The sequence below is a fragment of the Herpailurus yagouaroundi genome, unplaced genomic scaffold (genome assembly GCF_014898765.1).
Source record: "Herpailurus yagouaroundi ecotype Mexico unplaced genomic scaffold, PumYag 181, whole genome shotgun sequence".
Taxonomy (NCBI): domain Eukaryota; kingdom Metazoa; phylum Chordata; class Mammalia; order Carnivora; family Felidae; genus Herpailurus; species Herpailurus yagouaroundi.
In genome coordinates, this window is record NW_024412412.1 from 32317880 (window position 1) to 32343513 (window position 25634).

The 25634-nt window shown below is 41.9% G+C and overlaps 1 protein-coding gene across 5 annotated transcripts in view; it reads right to left on the bottom strand.

Moving 5' to 3' along the window:
• CDCA2 (cell division cycle associated 2) overlaps positions 1 to 25634 on the bottom strand; it is a 50180-nt gene that overhangs the window by 22918 nt on the left and 1628 nt on the right. For 2 of the 5 annotated variants that reach the window (XM_040490243.1, XM_040490242.1), the window contains exons 2-8: positions 24830 to 24893; positions 24564 to 24737; positions 23258 to 23409; positions 10474 to 10624; positions 9041 to 9240; positions 7450 to 7534; positions 286 to 336 (exon numbers count right to left, since the gene is read on the bottom strand). In XM_040490243.1, coding sequence (XP_040346177.1) covers positions 286 to 336; positions 7450 to 7534; positions 9041 to 9240; positions 10474 to 10624; positions 23258 to 23409; positions 24564 to 24737; positions 24830 to 24893 — 877 coding nt within the window. Of the gene's footprint in view, positions 1 to 285; positions 337 to 7449; positions 7535 to 9040; positions 9241 to 10473; positions 10625 to 11796; positions 11936 to 23257; positions 23410 to 24563; positions 24738 to 24829; positions 24894 to 25354; positions 25560 to 25634 lie in introns of those variants that run through there. The other 3 variants (XM_040490241.1, XM_040490244.1, XM_040490245.1) reach the window with 3 other exon arrangements.

The following is a 25634-nucleotide window of genomic DNA, read 5'->3' on the forward strand; positions in this document are numbered from 1 at the left end:
AAAGAAAGAAAGAAAGAAAGAAAGAAAGAAAGAAAGAAAGAAAGAAAGAAAGAAAGAAATTTGACCCTAATATATCCTGCTTGGGGAATGATATCTGGAATTTCATTTGGATATATAAAAAGAAGACAGAGAAGTGGCAATGGTCACAACTTGCTAACTACTGAGGGTAAAGGTAAGCGAAGAGTTTTGGCTCCCACGAATCTAAGACGGTGCTTGCAAAACAGAGCGACTGACTGTTAGCCTGCCTCCACTCACAACACCCAAGACTTACACCATAAAACTAACCTGAGTTGAACAACGACTGAGGACCAATTTTACTGCTGGAGTCAGAGGTATCTCAGGATGGAAGGGTGGTGGGAGGGAGAAGATGGGATGAGAAGAGGAAAGATTATCAAATCAAAACATTTATATGTTGTGTGTGCCTGCAAACAAGGCAAAGCTTCCTCCTGCAAAGTTTTTTTCTCACGGGAGTATTTCTTTATGACCCACATTTAACAAACATGTTGGGCCCTTTTTTCTAGGTGCTAGACCTAGACATGACAGGCACTCCTTTCTAGGTGCTAGAGATACAACAATGAATAAAACACACAAAGCCCCCGGGATACCTGGGTGGCTCAGTCGGTTAAATGTCCCAATTCTTGGTTTCGGCTCAGGTCATGACCTCACGGTTCATGTGTTCGAGCCCTGCCTCAGACTCCATGCTTACAGTGTGGGGCCCGCTTGGGATTTTCTCTCTCTCTGCCCCGCCCCTGCTCGCATGCACTCTCTCTCAAAATAAACCTAAAACCAAAACCAAAACCAAAACCAAAATGAAAACCCACATAAAGCTCCCACACTTTGGGGAACAAATAGACAGTATAAAAGATCTGGGAGGGGTAGAAGGTGAGAGGAAGCTATGGCTACGAAAGGGGGAGCACAGCATGAGGGTTCCCTTTGCTGGAACGGTTCTCTATCTCGACTGAAGGCAGTGTGGCCACATGAGTCTCCCCACGTGTTAAAATTACATGGAACTAAATATACACATAAATGAGTGCAAGTCAGACTGGTGACATCTGAAGAAAAGTCAGTGGATTGTATCAGTGTTAATTTCCTGGTTGTGACACCATATTACTGCTACCCAAGATGTCACCACTGGGGGACACTGGGGAGGGTGGACACTGGATGTCTATATTATTTCGTACAACTGCAAGCGACTCTACAGTCATCTCCAAATAAAGAGATAAGGTTAAAGAAATGTTTCGATAACGACAAGTAGTAATTTAGGCCTTTAAAGGAAATGATGTAGAAGTTAAGGGAATAAGGCAGGATATGGTGGGAGGGGGGAGCTGCTGTTTTGAGGTGTCTCAGGGATCCAGCAGGCATCTGGGTGAAGGGACGAAGTGAGCCACGCACACATCTAGGGAAGAACATTACATGCATGAAGCCAAGCGCGAAGATCCGAGATGAGAACGTACCTGACGCACTAGAGGGACAACAAGGCCGGTGTGGCTGGAACAGCCTGAGCTGGGAGAAGAGAGATAAGAAGCTTCCAAGAGAAGGCTAAGGACTGACCAGGCCGGGTGTGGGCTGGCTACTATTCTAGGTACAGCGGGAGGTCAATGAAAGATTTTGAGAAGGGGAATGATATAGTGTAACTGTCATTTTAAAAGGAGCACCCTGCCCACCGTGTAGAAGATTCCAAAGAGGGAGGGGGACAGAGATGGAAGCAGGGAAATCACAGAGGAGACAAAACAATCCAGGCAAGAGAAGGCGGTAGCCTGGACCACAGTGATGATACTTAGGAGGTGGGAGATGGTTAGGCATTTGATATATTGTCAAGATAAAGCCAACAGCATTTGTTAACCGCACTCAAGTTTAACTTTTGAAAGGGAGGTGTCAAGGTAATGTCAAGGTTTTTGACACAAGCCAATTGGGTGAATGGTCAGTATTGTTTACGGAGATGGAAAAAAAAAACCCGAAACAAACAAACAGATGAGCAGTCTCCGGAAGGAGAAAACAGTTAAGACCCATTTGAGTATGTTAAGTCCGAGATGTTTATTAGACATCCATGTGGAGACCAGAAAAGGCAGCTGAGCACTTAGGTTTAGAGTTCAGGGAGGACACCAAGGACGGGTATTGAAATTTTGAAGTCAGCAGCACAGAGACAGCATTCGAGGTGGTGGGAATGCCTACAATCACCTAGGGAAGTGAGTGTGGAGAGAAGTCGGGAGCACTGAACCCAGGGCATTCAAATGTTTAAAGGTCAGGATGGAAGAGAAGGAATAAAGAAAACAGACAAATAGGAAATGGCCAGGGACACAGGGGGAAACAAGAGGGAATGAAGTCCCGATGCCCAGTGAAGAAATGGTTTCTCACAGGAGGACACGGTCAGCTCTGCCTGCCATGCTGAGACGCCAAGGAGAGGGTACATGGAGAGTGACTACTGGGATAGCAATGAAGAGGCTACTGGTTACCGAGGCCCATTTGGAGCTGCATTGAGACAGAACGGGAGGCGAGGGGACAGGCCCGGCCTGTTCTTTTTTTTATTTCAAAAATAAATTTAAATGTTTATTTTTTTTTGGGACAGAGAGAGACAGAGCATGAACGGGGGAGGGGCAGAGAGAGAGGGAGACACAGAATCGGAAACAGGCTCCAGGCTCCGAGCCATCAGCCCAGAGCCCGAGGCGGGGCTCGAACTCACGGACCGCGAGATCGTGACCTGGCTGAAGTCGGCCGCTCAACCGACTGCGCCACCCAGGCGCCCCCGGCCTGTTCTTTTAAGGGAGCTTTGGTACATTGGAGCGCCTGGGTGGCTCAGTTGGTTAAGCGCCGGCTTGGGCTCAGGTCATGATCTTGCAGTTTGTGAGTTCAAGCCCCCGCGTTGGGCTCTGTGCTGACAACGTGGAGCCTGGAGCCTGCTTCAGATTCTGTCTCTCTCTCTCTCTCTCTCTCTCTCTCTCTCTCTGCCTCTCCCCCACTCATGCTCTGTGTCTCTCAAAAATAAATAAACATTAAAATTTTTTTTTGTTTTAAAAAAGGGAGCTTTGCTACAGAGGAAAACAAGGAAATGGGGTTCTGGCTGAAAGGAAACCCCGGGACAAAGGCTGGTTTAAGATGGGAGATACTACAGCGCGTTGCATGTTAATGGGAAAAATGAACAACTCAGAAAAGAGGGGACACTTCATGCAGAAGGTCCTCAAAGAGGGAAGGGACCATACTGAAGGGGTTGGCCTTAGATAAGAGCCCAGAGGATCTACCATAACAGGAGGAAAGGGGCGGGGGGCATGCTTGTTCAGAGAGGCAGGAGGGTGTGGTGGTGAGTGGCCCAGGCCATTTGCTTCTGACATCTTTCCTTTTCCTGTCAACAGAAGCCACAGACGACGAAGGGGCACCAGGGAACTTTTATCTCAGTCATTTGTGAGCAGGGCTGCCAGATCTAGCAAATAAAACCGCAGGAGGCCCAGTTAAATTTTGAATGATATCTAATTATTTACATGTACGCATGTTGATATAAAAGAAAAACAGCACAGAAAACACACTTATGCTGAAGAATTATTTTTTGTAAGAAATAAATTATAAATACCTTAAAAAAAAAAAAAAGGAAGGGAAGGAGGGTTGGAAGCTTAAATGAAAAGAGAAGGTATGATTAAGGAACAGAAGGGACGGCCAGTGAGGCTATCAACGTCCATAAAATTCATCTCAGATATATGGAGGGCAGAACAGAGTAGGAAGACAGATTCACGGGCTGCATCTCCGGCAAGGTGGGTAAAACAGGGTGGAGAAGGCAAGGAGATCGTGGAGGTATCATGTGGGTTCTCCTCTGCGAGCTCTCCTCTAAGTATTTTCTATCCCCTTTTACAAAATCTAACACCACTCTGTGCCTCAGCCATCATGTTATGATTCAAATTAAGTCAGAGAAGACATACATTACAAGAAATGCTGAAGGAAGTTCTTTTTCAGGTTGAAGGTAAATGATACCAGAGGGAAACTTAGATCCTCAGCAAGGAATGGAGAACATCAGAAATGATAGCTATCAGGATAACCAGAGAAGATTCTGCTCCCAATATATAGGATTGGTGAAAGCAAAAATATTGTGGGATTTAAATACAGAGGGTATCTATAGTGTCAAGTACCATAAAAGACACAGGTGGGGAGATAGGAAATAGATCTATACAGTAGGTAAAGCTTCTATCTCCCCTAACACCAACTCTATTCAGGTTCCGGGACCCAATTCTAACATGGGGGGAAGGGAATCTCCCAGACAGACCACCAGCAAGCAATTCTCAGACACCAGCGGGGTGTCTAAGAATTCAACCCAATTCTGACACTATCCAGAGACAGCATCAGCTTCTGGAGGTGAAGGGCTCAGTTCTACAAGCGCATCCCCCCATCTCCCACTTAAGATGCCAGTCACAAATCCTGGGCTGTCTCCTGTGCCTCTGACCCACCTGCTACAGACCAGAGGTTCCAACAACTTCCTCCTTAGACTTTGGATGCTAGTCACGAGTCCAGATTGTGACCTCCACTTCTGACAGCGTGGCTATCAATCAAGAGGCTCTCGGGACCTACTCCTTATGTTCTCTGAATTTGCCAGAGCAGCTCAGAACTCAAGGAAACACTTATGTTTACCAGTTTATTGAAGGAAATGATGAAAGATACGAATCACCAGCCAGATGAAGAGAACATAGGGTGAGGTACCCACATCTCCACATGTTCACCAACCCGGAAGCTCTCTGAACCTTGTCTTTTTGAGTTTTTATGGAGGTTTCATTACATGGCCATGACTGATGAAGTCACTGGCTGATTCAACCTCCAGCCCCTCTCCTCTCCTCAGAGATCAGGGGGCGGGGCTGAACCCTCCAATCACATGGCTGGTCCCCCCCAGCAACCAGCTCCTGCCACTGGGTGGGGTCCAAAAGCCACCTTCATTAGTAATAAGACACCTATGTCACCTTCATGGCTTTAAAGTATTTTTAGGAACTGTGGATGAACACCAAATTTATCTGAAGGATGTATATTTGGTCATCCAAATATTTACTCATTCAAGGAATAGTCATGTAGATAACCAATATGTATTTCTTCTTCATTTTTTTTTTTTTTTGAGCAGCAGGCAAAAGTTTATTAGACCATAAGATTAGAAAGGAGGAATAGGAGGAAAGCTCTCCATTTGAAAGTGAATGTCCAAGGACTATAGGCCAGGGTCCTTTTCTTTTTTTTCTTTTTTAATACATATAATTTATTGTCAAACTGGCTAACATACAGTGTGTAAAGTACTCTTGGTTTTGGGGGTAGATTCCCGTGGTTCATCGCTTACATACAACACCCAGTGCTCATCCCAACAATTGCCCTCAATGTCCATCGCCCATTTTCCCCTCCCCTGCCCCGCCATCAACCCTCAGTTTGTTCTCTGTATTTAAGAAGTCTCTTGGGGGGCGCCTGGGTGGCGCAGTCGGTTGAGCGTCCGACTTCAGCCAGGTCACGATCTCGCGGTCCGTGAGTTCGAGCCCCGCGTCAGGCTCTGGGCTGATGGCTCAGAGCCTGGAGCCTGCTTCCGATTCTGTGTCTCCCTCTCTCTCTGCCCCTCCCCCGTTCATGCTCTGTCTCTCTCTGTCCCAAAAATAAATAAAACGTTGAAAAAAAATTTAAAAAAAAAAAAAAAAAGAAGTCTCTTGGGGTTTGCCTCCCTCCCTCTGTTCGTAACTATTTTTCCCCCTCCCTTCCCCCACAGTATTCTGTTAAGTTTCCCAAGATCCACATATGAATGAAAACATATGATATCTGTCTTTCTCTGGCTAATTTCACTCAGCATAATACCTCCTAGTTCTATCCACGTTGCTACAAAGGGCATGATTTCATTCCTTCTCATTGCCAAGTAGTAATCCATTGTACCAATCTGTATTTCTTATAAATCATCATAATGTACTGTCTTTTACCTGAAGTTATCAGTATTAATTCTAAGTAGACTGTGAAAGGTTGAGGATGTATATTACAATTGTAACTATGAACAAAAAAGATGCAACAAGGTGAGTTTAAAAGGTAATGGATAGGGGCGCCTGGCAGGCTCTGTAAAGCATGCAACTCTTCATCTTGGGGTTGTGAGTTGAAGCCCCATGTTAGGACTAGAGATCACTTAATACATATATATATGTATACATATATACGTGTATACATATATACCTATATACGTGTATACATGTATATATGTATATATATATAACATGTATGATATGTATATATATAATACATATATATGCATATGTGTATACTATCTATAATATGTGTATATAATATGTATATATGTATATGTAATATATACACTTGTACATATATATATTTTAATTTTTTTAATATTGAAAACAGATAAAAGGTAATGAATAAACGGATTTCCAAAAAGGAGATTTCAAATATACTCAAGAAAGACAAAAGGGAAACAGAGGAACAAAAAGCAGAAGAGAATGCGCTGAAAAAACGGTATTTATTTACTTATTTAAAAATTGTTTTTAAGTTTGAGAGAGAGACAGCATAAGTGGGGGAGGGCCAGAGAGAGAGACAGAATCCACACCGCCAGCACAGAGCCTAATGGGGGGCTCGAACCCAGGAAGCCGTGAGATCATGACCTGAGCCGAAACTGAGTTGGATGCTGAACTGACTGGGCCACCCAGGTGCCCCCCCCAAAAAAGGTAGATTTAAATCAAACCGTATCAATAATGACTTGAAAAGCTAATGGGCCAAACACTCCCATGGAAAAGAAGGGGTTTTTCAGAATAAAGCAAGACCTAACTATATACGTACGAGTTTTACTTCAGGGGAGCCTGGGTGGCTTAGTCAGTTAAGCATCCAACTTCTGCTCAGGTCATGATCTCGTGGTTCATGAGTTCAAGCTCTGCGATGGGCTCTGTGCTGACAGCTCAGAGCCTGGAGCCTGCTTCAGATTTTGTGTCTCCCTCTCTCTCTGCCCCTCCCTTGCTCATGTTGTCCCTCTCCGTCTCTCAAAAATAAATAAATATTAAAAAAAAAAAAAAGATTTCAAGACACAGGTAGGCTGAAAGTAAACCTAACCTAATACCTTACAGGTAACTTTCACTCAATATAAGCATACTGATTTGGGGGAAGTTTTGAATGCTGGTCCCTTTCCACAAACTTAAAAACCAAAAACAACATGTGCAGTGTTTTGTCTTACAAAATACACTAGTTAAGGGTTCAGAGATTCTGTTCTTTATAATGGATTTTACCAGCTTGGAAATATTTCATTAATTCTTACTGGTGGCAGTTCAAAAAAAATAAAAGTCATCTCTCATATAACAAGAATTCTGAAACATTTGTACTAGACTGTGAGCTCCTCAAATGGAGGGCACCATTTCAGTTTTCCCAAATTTCAGCATATAGGTAAATGCTGAAACATAAATATCCACTGAACAATATGTTTCAATGGGTGAACTGGCATGTATTAAGGAAAGATTAAACACTTACCACTTGAAGCTTCTGTGAGATCTGAAAGTGAAACGGACTCTTCAACCAAATATCCAGACTGCGTTAAACCAGATTCAAAAGATTTCTTGGGAGGAAAAAAAATTAAAGAAATATTAAATCTTACTACTTACGGGAGTACTGAGATCTTTGTAAAGATTTGAGTAAGCATTACAGATTATCTGGAAATCTGATGTTAAACCAATCAATCATTATCTACCTAATTGTTACAAAATACAGGAATGGAACTAAAAACATCTGCAGCCTAAACATCCTACCAAACAAATTTCAGCTCCCTAGTAAAAGTTTATGGGACACATTTTTGTTGCCTTATTGTTTGAAGTCTACAAAACCGTATTAACTGATTCTAAAGAGAAAATTCTCAAAATTAACGCAGGATGTTATATAATTATTAATCAAACAACAGGAATATCAATAGCTAGGCTAGGAAAACCATCAATGGCTAGGACAGAAAACACACTCATATTAATGCGGAAACCATTTCTAAATCGTGGTGTGTGTCCAAACAATCAAAGTTCTGATGAGAAACGACTAGTTCTGTCAGACGATGATTTCATATCCGGGAGGAAAAAGCAGAGGGAGCAGAGATTGTAAGTGACTCCAAGATACAAATGAAACCTACTGGACCCTGAAGAATCTTTAATGACTATCAAACATTCATTATGCGGGTCCAGATAAGATCGAAAGGAGATGCACTGAATCTACGTGACAGAGAAGGTGCCAGGAATGTTCCAGCTCTAATGGTGTCAGGTGTCTCCTCTCACTGAAGATATGGGAACCTGCTGTATGACAGCACAACTAAAGCAAGGAAAGCCAGTGATGAGCTAACTAGCTTCCTGTCTACGTGTGAGTGAAGGTCAAGGATCTTCAATAGTATTATTTCACACTGCTTACCGTCTTTTGATAATCTGGACAGGTTTTAAGTAGTTATAAGCAACAAAAATCCCTCCAGCTATTTGGAAGAAGTAAGCAAAGGGCAGCTAAACAGCAGCCTGCTTCCCAGCCGGTATTAAACCAGTTAGGTTTAATTGGAGATATTTCACTAATTCTTCACTAATTCTCATTGGTGGCAGTTCAACTTATTGGTGCCACTTATTGGTGGCAGTAAGACCCCACACCTGAGCTGCACAGCCCATATATAACCCTCAACTCATTCGCCAGTTACGTGTAAAATAATATGCTCCTACGTCTGCCTCCTCCAGCAGTCGAAAAGCTGCTCAAGGGCAGGACTGTGATTTCTCACCGTGGTACCACCAGTATCTAGAACAATTCCTCGCAAGCAGAAGACCAGAGGCTTAATACTTTCATAAAATGTTTTTCTGTAACCAAAAGCAACATATTAATCAAAACTGTCTAATAACCATTAAGCCAACAACAACAAAAATTTAGCAAGTAGGAAATACACACACACACACACACACACACACACACACACACACAGAGTGCAATTTAAAACTCAGCTGCGGTATAGAAGTACAAGGTACCATAACTGAAAAAGGGTTCGGACAGTCTTAAAACCGCCTGGCCAGAAAACCAAAGCTTCATTTTCCTATGATTCTGGTAAGTGAATTACCTCAGAAAAATCTGCAGGAGAAGTTTCAACAGCACACATTGTGCCTGTATTAGGAGAAGGGGCTCTACGGGATATCTGGAGATCAACTGCGTCAGGGAGATTTTCATCAGAGTTGCTCTGAGAGGATATCCTTCGACGTTTGGAAGATAAATCTGCAGAGAACTCAAACTGTGGACACTGCCCAAGCCTTTCCTTTTTGGCTACGTATACAAAACAAAAACATTAACACAGGCATAAATATTTTTATTTTCCTGTATCGTTTTAAAATTTCGTCGATAATGATTTTAGTAAAATGTAACGCTTGAACCTAAACACTTTGCCAGTGAGAAGGACATTTTTCTATTCAGGAGAGAAATCTAACTGTAAGGCAAGAGAACATCACTACTAAAAGGATAACGAACATTACTAGAGTTTTCTTCTAGACTTTAAAAAGGTACTAAAATACATTAATACACATTTCCATGTCTGTTATAGTATCTCACTCTATTTTAAAGTTTACGATGGACCCTTTCCTTTAGAGCATTTTAAAGGATGTGGTTATGTTCTAACACTGGTTCTGCTTTGACTACGTAAGATTTTATGAAAAGCCCAGACACAATGTGCCTCTGTTCTTCCTAGATACAAAAAGTGAATTTAATCGTCTGCAGAACTGCAGCAATCATGGTCGTAAAATATTTGCAAATGCAGGTCACAAGAGAAAAATAGGTAAGTTACAAACTACAAATATAAACGGGTGCAGCAGAGTGGGTCAGGCAGATGAACTGGATGTGTCTTGCACATGGGGAGGTGCTGGAATGTGCTCGAAGGTGGTTCGAGAAACCAAAACCAAATCATCTGGAACCTTAGAGTGCAAAGCACCAGAGGAATGGCTGTGATGATTACGCCAATGCCAAGATTTTGTCTAATTCTGATGTTTCAAACGCTCTGTGATTGGAAAATCAAAAGTGACAGGCAAAAATAACCAAATGAATTACAACCTAAAGTTGTGGTAAAGAATGTGACAGGCTATTAAGATGTCAGATTAGATCTATCTGTTTATAATATCGGGGTTCGGTGTTTGGCATTCGTAGAAATGCTTGCCAAACTTAATAATAAGCCTCTAAAGATCACGGGTTGAACGCTCGCATTTGCCACATGCCTTATCCTGAAGATGAAACGAGCTAACTGGCTCTGACATGTTAACACTTAAAACTTAATCGCGGCCATGTGGAGACGTAGGCTCAGGAATGCCTGATAGCAAGTTTTTTCCAAGACAAACCAGAAATCTAAATTTTTGTGTGAAATTTCCCAAATTTTAAGTGTTAGGCTCCATTTAAAAATACCGAGCTCTGCTCAGAAAAGACTGCCTTCACACTGTGGAACGCCATCTTTTTTATACCTCAGAGGCTCGTCTGAATCAACACAGAAGTCCAAACTGAATTCCTTCTACTCACTCAAGCCTGTTGTCGTGACTTCTCCTTCTGCCTCTGAGACTTCGGGAAAGTCAGTCATTTTTTCATTCTCCTTTATGCAGTGAAAAGCTGACTGGAAGGCAGACATTCGCTCTCTTAAAGAATTAACATTTCGATGCAGTACAGGACTGCCCTGTTAAAATAGAGATGCGGAGGGTATTATGGATGAAATCAAACAAGATTCTGTATCCTAGGCCTGTAACCACTGGACCCAGAACTCAATACATAAAGACTTCCTGAAGATCAGGAGGAATAAATTAGCGTGTGAGAGTCTCTTCTCCCCCTTGAATCACGTATTTTCACTTTTGAGTATTTCGTGTGCAGCCATGATCCAAGCTCTATCCTCTGCTCCTTCCCTGGTTTTGAACCTGAGCAAAGAGGAACAGCTGTGTGGTATGTCTAGCCATGTTGTGACAGGCTGGTCAATACTGAGAGTCAGTCCATGCACATGACAAAAGTCCAGTGTAGGTGGGGAAGCGCTTTAAAAAGGCACCTGTGCAAAACACATGCCTTCTTATTTGAGGGCTAAACACCTATTTAGAAGGATTCTTTCTGGGGAGCTTAAGGCCTCTCTTTTATAACTTAGAGTCCACAACCTGAGATAGCCTCAGCAAACCCAACTGGAAAGAGAAAGAAGTTTAGGACAAAAATGTTGGAAAGGCGAGTGTAAGCAATTATATGGAGAATACAGGAAAACACTGAGTCCTAGAGATGGGACAAGGAAGAAGGGACAGAGGAACCTGCCAATTTGGAAACTTTACCCGACTTGCTAAAAAGAAAAAAAAAAAACACAACACCGAAAATCATCTGCAGGACACATGATGGTCTCAATGCACCTCGTTCAATCCGAGCTAGTCTGACTGCTCATTTCCATCCGGACACCTGCCCCCCTGAAGGCCAGGACAAGACACAGATGATCTGTCGTAGCTCAGATACCCATCTTCACACTTCTCCTCTCCCCAGCTAAATTCTCCTGATCTCTTGGGACCTTACTTCCTCAGAGCTGAAAGCCGGCCATTCACTAGAACTCCAAAGCCAAATGGTGTAAGCACGGGAGCTTTCTGGAAACTCTAACAGGGTTTCAGCCAAAGAGCCATCAAATGAAACTGACACTGGCAGCGACAGAAGTGCCAGATAAATCCAAGTAACATATAATTTAAGGGTTCTGTTTACCTATAAATTATTAAGTTCTCTGTCCAGGTTTTTTCCCCCCCTTTATTATTTAGACTAACATATTCCCACCCATCCGGAGCTTGTAACAATTTAAAAATTACACCGACCGGCAAAAGTCAAGTAAAAAATTACCCCCCTTTAAGATATCATATGGAGAAGAAATCAGTGAAAAGCTTGAAGCATGTTTGATGGTGAATCTGGTCACACACTTGATTCTATTCCCAGTTAAATGCATTCACAAAGCCAACTGTTACACCATAACAATATTTTACATCCCAATATGATTGATGATGTAAAACCTTTATGACGTAAACAACACATAACACTCATACAAAGCTGGTGACCAACCCTCATCTAGGAGATACGGAGAAAATAAAGGGGTTATCCCAAAGTCATACAATTTGCCTCCAATGGCTTTTTTTTTTTTCACACTCAGAAGTGAACACGGTAGGGGAAGGTTTAATGTCCTCGGAATTTAAAGCACTTTGAAATGCTGCCTAAACAAATGAAAGGTTCCCTAGTTGGAATCATTTTTCTCTATTTCCTGATGGAGAATGGGAATATACAAAGTAAACGAAACATTCAAAATGCACTGCTTCCTTTTTTCATGAATCTCGTCAGGAAACACTCCTCCTGTGTCCCAGATACTGTTCCAAGGGCTCAGGATACAGGGGAGAAATTATATTGTAGACTGACATTCTGAAAACATATTAATGTAGTTTCAGGTACAAGAGGTGCTACGGAGAAGATAAAAAAGGGATGTGATGACGTAAAAGTGCTGCTTTCGCTTGCATCAGGACGGCACTGCATCCCAAGCAGTATCTGAGTTGAAACCAAAACAATGAGAAAGTGCTGGTGGAGGGAGGATACTGGGGGAGAAAGGCATTCTGCAATAAGGAGGTAGAACAAGAACAAAGGCCTTGGGATGGAAGAAACAGGACGCAGCATAGAAAAACCCACCACGCCCAGGAAATGGAGGGAGATGGGGATCTGAGGCTAATGGTGGGCAAGGCTCAGATCAAGGAGGCTTCAAAGAAGGGGTCTGGGTTTAATTCAAGGCATAACAAAGCCATGGGAAGGTTTTAAGCGGCAGAATGAATGATCTGGTTTAATGTATCAGAACCACTCTGAGGGATGGTGGATGCATTAGGGAAAGGGGGAAGTAAGGAGACCAGTTAGGAAGTGGCACTTGGCAATCTAGGCAGGAATCACATTAGGGTTGTGGCAGGGGAGCCGTGGGACAGGTGGGATTACAGAAAGGTCTTTAATAGGCAACCAAAAGGTAGTGATGGGCTGGATGTGGAAGAAAGGAACCAAGGCAGGTTGACAGATAGTTGGCCTGAGCCACTGCATGACAGCTTATACTAGGACAGGGAAGTGGGCTGGAGAATCCGGTAGGGAGTGGAACCCTAGAATTTGGCTGTGGCCATGTAATACTTCAAATGCTTATTAAACAACTAAATGAGGATGCTGAATAGGGAAATGGACATCTAGGTCTGGAGTTCTGGGAAGCTCTGGGCCAAAGCTTGACATTTTGGAGCCAACAGCTGATGCTTGAAGCCATGGGAAGGGATTAGGTTACCTAAGGAAGGCAAAGAAAAGGGGGCAGGAGAAAGCCCTGGGGCACGCAAGCATTTTTGAGAGGAAAATTGCAAGAAGGGGTGCAATCAGCACACGAAACACAGAGGGAATGACCAATGCCACAGGAAGAAAATTAGGTCTGTACAGAATCCCCGAAACCAAGTGAAGAAGTGTTTCGAGGAGGGAGAGGTCGAACACCTCAAAAGCCGAGGAAAGGCTGAGTAAGACGCAAACTTAGATTTAATTTTTGTCTTGGCAAGGTGTAGGCCATTTGTGCTCAGTAGTGACGAAAGTCTTCTCGACCGAGTGGCAGAGACGAAAGTCCGACTGGAGCAGCCAGCAGTAGTAGAGAGGACGGGGCGGCAGGAAGGAGAGCAAGACAGGACAGACAACCTGGTCGAGGAGTTTTGCTGTGATGAAGAGGCACAGAAATGGGGTATTACGGAGGTCTAGGAAGAGTTCGAGAGAGAGATTAAGATTTGTTTGTACTAATGGCAAATGACCCAAAAGAAAAGGAGGGAAACGAAACCGGAGAAAAATAAGCTCAGAATGACCTATACGGTCATAGTAACGTAAACGCTCCAATAGCCACATCACCCAACAATTAGGAAGTTGTAGAGGGCAGAAAGTACGTATGTGCATGTATGATAAAAGGTGCAAGGAAGAAAGAAGGCTGATTCCCCATCATCCACAGTGGGAAGTCAACAGTTAATGCCTTAGCACCGAAAGATTAAGTAGTAGCAATCAGGCAAGAAACTAAAGGCATCCGAATCGGAAACAGGGGTAAAACCGTCACCATGTGCAGACGGCATATTACATGCAGGAAACTAAAGACTCTACCAAAAAACGGTTAGACTAAATGATTTCAGTAAAGCTGTAAGATACAAAACCAACATACAAAAATCTGTTGCGTTTCTATACGCTAATAATGAGCTAGCAGAAACCAAAATTAAGAAACAATTGCATCAGAAAGAATTAAACTAGGAGGAAGTTTAACCACAGGAGTGAAAGACCCATACAATGAAAACAGTAAGAAACTGATGAAACAAACTGAAGACGCAAATGTATGTAAAGATATTCTATGCTCATGGATTAGAAGAATGTATATCGTTAAAATGTCCATACTACTGGAAGCATTCAACAGATTCGATGCAATCCCTATCAACATTCCGATGGCATTTACCAAGACATACAACAAACAACCCTGAAATTTGTATGGAATCACAAAAGACCATGAACAGTCAAAGCAATCTTGAGAAGAACAGAGCTGGAAGCATCATGGTCCAATTTCAAACCATATTACAAAGCAATTGTAATCAAAACAGACATGCAGATCAGTGGAACAGAACAGAGAGCCCAGAAATCTATGTACGTATGGTCAACTAAGAGAAGACAAAAGAGCCAAGAACATCCAATGGGGAAAGAACAGTGTCTTCAAAAAACAGTATGGGGAAAACCGGACAGTCACAGGCAAAAACAATGAAACTGAACCATTATCTTACACCAATCATAAAAATGGACAAAAGACTTAAAAGACCTGAAAGCACAAAAACCCTAGAAGAAAATAGGTGGTAAGCTCCTTGACAACAGTCTTGACAATGGTGTTTTTGGATTTGACACAGAAAGCAAGACAACAAAGCAAAAATTAGTTAAGTGTTCCACATCAATCTAAAAATGTTCTGCACAGCAAAGGAAACCAACCATGAAACAAAAAGGCAACCTACTGGAGAGAAAATATGTGCAAATCACATACCTGACAAAGGGCTATCATAAAAAAATTATATATAAAGAACTCACATAACTGAATAGCAAAAAATGTTTAAAAAAGCAATTTTAAAAAGGGGCAGAAAATCTGAATAGACATTTTTCCCAAGAGAAGATACCGACGGTCCAGAGACACATGAAAAAATGCTCCACATCACTAATCATCAGGGAAATGCAAATCAAAACCTAATGAACTATCATTTCACACGTGTTAGAATGGCTATTATCAAAAAGAAATAAGAAGTGGTAGCAAGGATGTGAAGAAAAGGGATCGCTGTGCACTTTTGGTGGGAACGGAAATTGTCACAGCCACTATGGATACAGTATGGGGGTTCCTTGAAGGATTAAAAGTACAACCGCCATATGACCCACTAATTCCACTTTTGAGTATTTATCCAATGAAAATGAAAACACAAACTTGAGGTCACATATGCATCCCCGTGTTCATTGCAGCATTATGTACAATAGCCAAGATATGGACACAACCTAAGTATCCATCAACGAATGGATGAAGAAGACATGGTATGTATACGCAGGATTTTTCAGCCAGAAAAAAAAGAAAATCTTGTCACTTGTGACAACATAGATGGACCCTGAGACCATTATGCTAAGAGAAGTCAGAAAAAGACAAATACTGTGTGGAATCTAAAAGTTTAAAAAGAAAGAAGAAAGGAGCTCATAGATACAGAGAAGAGATTGGTGTTACCAGAGGCTACTTGGGAGTAGGCAAAATGGGTGAAGGGAGTTAAAAAAGTACAAACTTCCAGGTATAAAATAAGTAAATCATGGGGGTGTGTAATGCAGAACATGGTGACTATAGTGAATAATACTGTATTATATACTCAAATGTTGCTGAGAGTAGATTTTAAGTTCTCATCACGCACACATAAAAATTTGTAACTGTATGGTGATGGACATTAACCAGACTTATAATGGTGATCAATTTGGAACACAGTCGATCCTCAAACAACATGGTTTGTACTGCAAGGGCTCTCTTGTATGTAGATTTTTTTTCAATACATACAATTCTGTAAGTGTATTTTCTCTTCCTTATTTTCTTTTTTTTTTTTTTTTAATTTTTTTTTTCAACGTTTTATTTATTTTTGGGACAGAGAGAGACAGAGCATGAACGGGGGAGGGGCAGAGAGAGAGGGAGACACAGAATCGGAAACAGGCTCCAGGCTCTGAGCCATCAGCCCAGAGCCCGACGCGGGGCTCGAACTCACGGACCGCGAGATCGTGACCTGGCTGAAGTCGGACGCTTAACCGACTGCGCCACCCAGGCGCCCCACTTCCTTATTTTTTAATAACGTTTTCTTTTCTCTAGTTCATAGTACACAGTGCATGTAACATACAAAATATGTGTTAATTCACTGTGTGATCAGTAAGGCTTCCCGTGTTGGGATCAGTGCCTCTGTTGGGATCCCACAGTGTTGGGATCAGTGCCTCTAACCTCCACATTGTTCAAGGGTCAGTTGTACATAAAATTTAGAATCAGTACATTACACTTCAATTTAAAGGAACTGCAAGGGGAAAAATAAGCCTGTTATTAAGAAATATGAAAGAAAATACTGAAAGCAACAGCTACAAAAGTTGAAAATGAGAGCCTTGGGAACGGAAAAACAGAAAAAGCAACTGCATACTCTTTTTCTTATAAATAAATCCTAAAATCCTGAGTCTTTAAATAAACCATGTGCGTATGTAGTATTTTTACTTTTGTGAATTTTTAAAACTAAAAAAAAAAAAAAAGTATCTGCAAGAAAACTTTCGAGTGTTAGGACACAGATCTAGATTGGGAAAGGATGAGCAGTAGACAGTACGGGTGTGATCAGATCAACAGTCTGGAGGCTTTAATAAGATGAGAGACGTGTGAAGTAAACTGGAAAGATAAAATGTGGGTCAGAGAGGGAGGTGGGCTGAAAGGTCTTAAAGGTAATACACCAGCAAGGGACCACATGAGGGGATGGCTGACGTAGAGAAGATGGTCGCAGGAGCTATGGAAGTCAAGGACTGGAGACTGCCATGGTGTTGGACGATCATCCATGCGCTTGCTGAAATATTCAAGAATGAAAGCAAGAGTTAGTGGAAGAAAGATGGAGAGCCATTTCCCCTCAACTTGTAACTTTTCCTTTAAAGTGTTTTCTTTCTAAAACGGAAAGGTAGAGAATTAAGAGGTGAACTGTCTAAGCACACAGGGCCTTACGCTTTACAAAAAGAAAAAAAGCCCTACTAGTACATTTGCAGGACATTTTGGTGAAGTAGAACAAGTAACTAATATTATTTAGGCAGTCGATAAATTTGGTGAACAAGGTGAGAACTCAAAGAGTAGAGTCACCGAAGTTATTTACTACAGAGGCAAACCTCAAAAGGTCAAAGGACAGCACTGATTGTCCATAAAACTGCTCCAGTGAAAAGCCCTTACTTTTAACAACGCTAGATACTAAAACTATATATTCAAGGAAATCTCTCAAGACATACAATCAGATGATACGGGTATGAGGTGTTTTGCTAGATATGCAGATGTATATGTGCATACCCATCAGGAAAAAACCAGAAATAAACAGCAGATATGGAATGTCAACAAACAATGTCCACTGACTTAGGCCAGAGAAAGCTGAAACTGACAGGGACTCTTTAGGTAGGGCATTTTGCACACAGGAAAAAAGCAGACCTGCTTGGAGACCCCTAGAAAGGCTCAGGTATCTAAAAGCACCAGAGAATTTCTGAAACCAGGATCAAGGGCAGGACTCCAAACGGGAACACTGAAACTCTGTCCGTAGCGCTTGAACCCACAGATCTCTCCACAAATAACAAAGGACCCTGACATTTTGGAGGGAACACAGAAATTTAGGATTCCAGGAGACTGAAGACTCCACAAACAGCTAAGGAGGGTTTGCACTGAAAACAGAGGCTACCCAAGTCTTCACAGTGAACAGTTAGACTTCCAGTCATTTTCTGCACCTGACTTCCAGAGTTCTAGGGCTCAGGTTTATATCCCAAGGAATTCCTTCCAGAGAAGACAGATCTGCCAAGAGCCAGAGGATTCTGATGCTTGGGAGGTCCTCCAATGAAAAAGTGGCCATGTCTACACAGAAATTCACCAGCTAACAAATCCAGACCACGCGCACTGAGCTCCCAGTCAGGTTTTAAAAGTGTCACTTTTATTTATTTTTTTTAATGTTTATTTATTTTTGAGAGAGAGTGAGAGAGAGAGCACGCACGAGTGGTGGGTGAAGGGGCAGAGAAAGTGGGAGACACAGAATCCGAAGCAGGCTCCAGGCTCTGAGTTGTCAGCAGAGCCGGATGCGAGGCCTGAGCTCACGAGCTGTGTGATCATGACCTGAGGCCAAGTCAGACTCTCAACTGACTGAGCCCCCCAGGTGCCCTAAAGCGTGTCACTTTTAAACATGAATGGAGTCTCGAGAATCATCAGACATCTGAAGACCTGGGCATCAGACAGGAGACTGAACTAATCAGGGAGCAAAATGGAAGCTGGAGGAAGAGAGAGCCTGCAAGGGGAGGAGGAAGAAAAACATCAATAAAAACACCAAGTCCACAATGAAAGATAGTCCATCTGGAAATTTTAATACCAAGAACAGATCTTCAAATGAAAAAGGAGGCCACACAAAAGACAGAAAATCAAAATACGTGTTGAATGAGTAGATGAATAGGATTCTTCAACTCTGTAAGCTAACATACAGTGGAGCAACGCCTTCAAAATTTTCATGGAAGATACGTGTCACCTGGATTTCTCTACTAAGACAAAAACCGTAATCCAAACATGCTGGTCGAATAAACTTAATTAGATGTGCTGAGGCTCCAGAAAAATGAGACAGTAAACCAAGAAAAGAGAAAGATACAAGGTCAAGGAAAATCCAAACAGAAGAGGAAAAGGAAATCACTAAGGATGGTGAAAGCAAGTCACAGAGTGACAGCTGTCCAGCAGATCCAGATGACGACCAAGCCCACAGGAGACAGAGGACACCAAGGAACACAGAAAAGAACCCACAGACTCTAAGGTTCACAGATCTGTCAAAGTTTGGGGATGAGATTAGGTAATAACTTAAGACTAAACCAAAAAGTAACAAAAAGTACTTATTAACTAGGGGAAAAACAAAAATTGTGTAAGAAACAGAGCCGTAACATACTACACAGCAGTTTGTGAACTATATCTACATGGTTAAATAGTGCACATTAAAGTCTAATTTCAATAAAAATTAGAGTTGTACTGGAAGGCTGGAGAAAGGAGACAGTGTTAGGACAGCTATGGCTAGGATGTGTAAGAGAGCAAAATCCTCATTTTTCACAGAACGAACTACAATGATAGTAAATCTAAAGCATGCCATGTTCCAGGCACAGTTCTAAGTACTTCATTATTAATTTACTCATCCTCATTAAAAACCTTACTATTATCACCCCCATTTTATGTGTGAGAAAACTGAGACAAAGTAAGTAACTTGGGGCACCTGGCTGGCTCAGTCACGTAGAACATGTGGCTTTTGAGCTCAGGTTGTGTGTTTGAGCCCCATATTGGGTGTAGAGATTACTTAAAAATAAAATCTTAAAGAAAAAAAAATTAGGTAACTTGCCAGTTACATAATTAATTATAATTAATAATAAAGCAAATAAAGCAAAATAATAAAGCAAACAAAGCAAATTAATAATAAAGCAAAGAATCAAACCTCAGCAAATAGCTCCACAGTCCACGTTCGTATCTACCCGAACAGTTCTCAGAACTCTCTTAAAAACTGAGAACACCAAAGACTCTCAGTTCAAGTGCATATCAAAGATCGAGTATTTTAACAGCCTTTTCAGAATTGTGGCTATTCCTCCTTTAATGCAACACAAAACTCAACACAGATTTCCTAAAGGTTAGTTGCAATGTCAAATATGAAATCCTATCAATGAAATTTTCAGTCTGTTATGTTAAAATCTGTGAGTCTCTTGCAATTTGAGGGTATATTTTGCATGCACTGGTCACGAGGAAAACACCGGTTCACTTAGTTATGCAGATCTTCCAAATGTTAACACCTTTTATTATTCAATATCAAAAACTCACATTCATTAATATCCCCACTGATCTTAGCAGAAAAGTGTAGCTACTGGGAAGTTCTCAAGCTCATGATGCTGAATGTAAGTTTTCCAAAATTCTCATTTTCTCCAGAAAACACTAGTTTTTCATCAGTAAGAAACATTTCAGCTTTTCCTTGAAGTGGCAGGTTTGCTGTTCATTTTTGAGAAAATGTTCACCTTCCCAAGTCTAATGAACCATGATGTCAGTCAGGCATTCTTTTCAAGTAAAGATGACAGACCATAAAAAAAGCAGTCTGAGTTCAGCTCCTAGCTCAAAACAATTACATATACGAGCTTTTTCTTTTTTTTAATTTTTTTTTTTCAACGTTTATTTATTTTTGGGACAGAGAGAGACAGAGCATGAACGGGGGAGGGGCAGAGAGAGAGGGAGACACAGAATGTGAAACAGGCTCCAGGCTCTGAGCCGTCAGCCCAGAGCCTGATGCGGGGCTCGAACTCACGGACCGCAAGATCGTGACCTGGCTGAAGTCGGACGCTTAACCGACTGCGCCACCCAGGCGCCCCATACGAGCTTTTTCAAAACATCCACCAAACTTCTGTATGTCCTTTGGAAGTGCTTGACGCATTCTTCCCATTTCAGCACACAGAATACTCAAGGGTGGAGAATTCACAAAACTTGTAGTTTTTGGGGCACCTGGGTGGCTCAGTAGGGTAAGCATCCAACTTCGGCTCAGGTCATGATCTCACGATTTGTGGGTTTGAGCCCCTACGTCGGGCTATGTGCTGACAGCTCAGAGCCTGGAGCCTGCTTCATGTTCTGTCTCTGCTCTCTGCCCCTCCCCAGCTCACGCTCCCTTTCTCTCAAAAATAATCATTAAGAAAATAAAAAATATGGCACAAAAATAGACACTCAGCTCAATGGAACAGAATAGAGAACCCAGAAATGGACCCACAAACGTATGGCCAACTAATCTTTGACAAAGCAGGAAAGAATATCCAATGGAATAAAGATTGTCTCTTCAGCAAGTGGTGCTGGGAAAACTGGATGGTGACATGCAGAAGAATGAACCTGGGCCATTTTCTCACACCATACACAAAAATAAACTCCAAATGGATGAAAGACCTCAACGTAAGACAGGAAGTCATCAAAATCCTCGAGGAGAAAGCAGGCAAAAACCTCTTTGATCTTGGCCGCAGCAACTTCTTACTCAACATGTCGGCGGAAGCAAGGGAAATAAAAGCAAAAATGAACTATTGGGACCTCATCAAAATAAAAAGCTTCTGCACAGCCAAGGAAACAATCAGCAAAACTAAAAGGAAACCGACAGAATGGGAGAAGATATTTGCAAGCGACACATCAGATAAAGGGTTAGTATCCAAAATCTATAGAGAACTTATCAAACTCAACACCCAAAAAACAAAGAATCCAGTGAAGAAATGGGCAAAAGACATGAATAGACACTTCTCCAAAGACATCCAGATGGCCGACACATGAAAAGATGCTCAACATCACCCATCATCAGGGAAATACAAATGAAAACCACCATGAGATACAACCTCACACCTGTCAGAATGACTAACATTAACAACTCAGGCAACAACAGATATTGGCGAGGGTGTGGAGAAAGGATCTCTTTTGCATTGTTGGTGGCAATGCCAACTGGTGCAGCCACTCTGGAAAACAGTATCGAGGGGCCTCAAAAAACTAAAAATAGAGCTACCCTACGACCCAGCAACTGCACTACTAGGTATTTATCCATGGGATACAGGTGTGCTGTTTTGAAGGGACACATGCACCACGATGTTTATAGCAGCACTATCAACAATAGCCAAAGTATGGAAAGAGCCCAAATGTCCATCAATGGATGAATGGATAAAAAAAGAAGTGGTATATATATACAATGGAGTATTACTCGGCAATCAAAAAGAATTAAGTGTTGCCATTTGCAACTGCGTGGATGGAACTAGAGGGTATTATGCTAAGCGAAGTCAGAGAAAGACAAGTATCATATGACTTGACTCATATGAGGACTTTAAGACACAGAACAGATGAAGATAAGGGAAGGGAAGCAAAAATAATATAAAAACAGGGAGGGGAACAAAACAGAAGAGACTCTTAAATCTGGAGAACAAACAGAGGGTTGCTGGAGGGGTTGTGGGAGGGGGGATGGGCTAAATGGGTGAGGGGCACTAAGGAATCTACTCCTGAAATCATTGTTGCACTATATGCTAATTCAGATGTAAATTAAAAAATAAATAAATAAAATAAAAAATAAACATAACGTTCACTGCATCATCACGGATATTAAGCGAACCTGGCATCATCGCCTCCTGTGAATGCTTAGCAGGATGGACTAAAATGACAGCTTGGTGCCATCAATTTGACCCACCGTCGCTCTTGCACTGTGAGCACAAACATCAACCTAGTGGAAAAAGGCAAACACCTCACCGCTATCACAAAAAAATGTTTTAACACCTTTGACCTCTTGAATGGGACTCAGGGATCCCCAGGGATCTGCAGATAATCTCTGAGAACCACCGGGCTACATAGCCTCACGCATATATAGTGTCCAAACACTGAAAAATAAACAAGCAGTAATGTACGTACATTTTAAAAGCAGAAGGCCAGTACCAAAAGAGACAAGTAGTTGTCCTTCCAGAAGGGTAAACCTTAACCGTGTCTTTCATAGTACCTCTTGTACGTTATTTCACTTTTTAGAAATATACATTATTCTGCTAAAAATGTGCAAAAATATCTATATCCTTCCCCATCAGCAGACAAATAAATCTCTCCCTTTCACAAGGTTATCCCCAATATATTTTGTCCTGGGGGGGGAACTCTTACCTCTACATGCCAATATGCAGTGATCAAAAAAAATTAGACACTTAGAAAGTATTAAATAAAAAAGCTTGAAAAATACTGCCTCGCCTCATTATAGAGAAGAACATTAACTGGGGAGCAAAAATCTGCAAAATAAAACAGCTCACCTAGAAAACCATTTCTACCCGTTTCTAACCTATTTCTTGATGTGCCCATGTTCAACATCCCCATCAATGCTAACTGAATGATCTCTATAAGACACAGACAAACATTATCTCCCCAGACCCAAAACAGATGAGATGCACAAGATAGAAACACTGTGCAAAAGCTTTGTAACAGAGCAAAACATTTTCCCTGGAAGAACTCATGACAGAACCTGGAAGAATATCATACCAGAAAAGGGGAATTCTGTGTCAAAGATTTCTCCACGTTCTTTAAATTCCGCTGCTGAGCAATGAAACGAATAAGATGGTTTGTTTCAGGGGAGCCCCGAGCACCAATCGTAGAGCGTCGTCTCGATTTTTTCAGGGAGGATGGTGACTTTCCTATAAAGAAAACTCATTAAAATTGGAACAGAACAAGGCAATCATCAGTAATCATGTACTGAATTCCCTGTGATATAGCAGCCTAAGAGAGCAAGATAAACACATTACAAAAATCTAAATAGATAAGGATAGACGAAATTATTCACACTCAAGCAGTTGGATGGGGATCTGGTTTTGTCTACTGACTTATTCCACACTTCCCAAAGTGTCTGACACATAGAAAGCACTATTAGACAGCTCTGGAATGAATATGTGAACACATTTTAATAGTTGTCATTTTTGTTTCAGATTTCCTGCACACAGGGACGGGTGATGGCTTGCTCTGGACTAAGAACTTCTCATTTTCTGGAATTAGTCAGTCTTCTCCCCAAGAACTGAAAGGAAAGTTCTCCACTTAGGCCAACGTACTCTCACATTCCCACTTCTTCAAGATGATTTATTTCTCGGAGACACCTATCTACCTTGTACACACCACTCTGAATTCTGGCCACATACTGAAGAGGACAAAATAAATCTAGTTTTGTTGTTGTTGTTGTTGTTTTTAAGGCCTATGAATAATGTTAAGAAAGGAATATAGAAAGGCATGTTACCGTGATCTTGTCTAAATCATGTATTACCTAGCTTAGTGCCCTGTGACTTTCCAGTCTTCTGCTACCTTCCATTTCTAAACGCCGTTTTCCAATCTAATCCCATTTCCGTATTTATTTCATCTCCAGCAAAATCAGACTCCACTGGTGAATTTCATTTCTACTCCTACAAGATTAGCCCGAGTCAATTTTCTGTTTGTGCTTTTGAAAGAGGCATTCCCCAATCTTTCTTAATTACTCTTCAACATTCTCTTATTTTTGCCATGCATGAGCATAAAATTTATTACTATAGCCTATGTATTCCTATATCCCATGTGTCAGTCACATAGTGTTCACAGACATCTTTTCCAGTTTGAGCACAGAGCACACTTCTGAACATTATCAAGCTGGATGCCCTGGGACTCTGATATTCTAATATGCTAAATGCACTGTGCATCTTCACAGAAATCTTCCTAATTGAACATTTGCAGAGTCAAAGTAATGACACAGAGAAGATGAACAAAACTAACTTATGTAAGTTATTTTTAAGCTTTAAAAGCACTGCAATACAATGACAACTTCTCTTACCTGAAGAGTTCTTTACAAAGCTTTCAGGTGTAATTCCCAGTTGCTCTACTGTTACTGTGGAAAAGTCCAAGGGTGACTTAAAAGTATCTGGTGTGCAACCATTAGGAGTCCCTTCAGGCGCATGCTTGTGAGGAGTTACAAGCTCCCCATTTCCCAAAATTAAAGAGGTACTTTCTGAAACAGACAACATATTGTGAGGGCAAAATATGATGAAAACAAATACCTAACCCTTACGTTTCACAAGGAGGCAACAGATCACTACATACCAGCACCAGGAATAGCAGACTCGTTGATTTCAAGAGGTTCGCTGTCTTTTGAGTTGGTATCCATCTAAAAAAAAAGAGAGAGAAGAGAAAAATAACCCCATCCCCAATATTAACGTGACTCAATCAAGATCCTCATTCAAGACTGAATTTTAATGCAACCTATACAGGCATGAAACTAGATGCCAAGAACGTATTTTGAGAGCTTTTAAAAAGAGCAAAGGAGGAAACCGCTGTTGGGGAGGAAACCAACAGATCCCACACTAGAAGCCATGGCTTTTCAACCTTGGCAAACATCTGCAACATCTGGGTACCTTGTTAAAAGACACAGCTTTGCAGATTCCCAGAAATTCTAATTAAGTAGGTCCGGCTGGGTTCCAGGAAATCTGAATTTTAGAAAGCACACGGGTGACCCGGCTCAGGTCACAGGAGTGGACACAGGACCACTATCTCCAGAGCAGAAGTACAACACGCTTCTGAAAAGCACGCCCCAAAAACAGCTCTGCTGCACCAGGCTCCTTGCCCTACCTCTCACTCCCGCAGATCGGCTCTCCCAATGGGTTTATTTGAAACGCTCTACCGCAGGTGAGTGTCTTGCAGGTGTTGACGGTTCGCTCGAGAGGGCAACTACCGGCCACCAAGCGGGTCGCCGGGGGCCGACTTGACCTGGGCGCCAGCACTCCGACACCCAAGGGCGCACTCCCTACCCTCTCCACCGCCAGGCCGCACCCGCCGCCCGCCGCCCGATTCAAACCGCTGGCCCCGCCTCCCGGCACTGGCGTTACTCCGCGAATCTCTACGCCGCCGC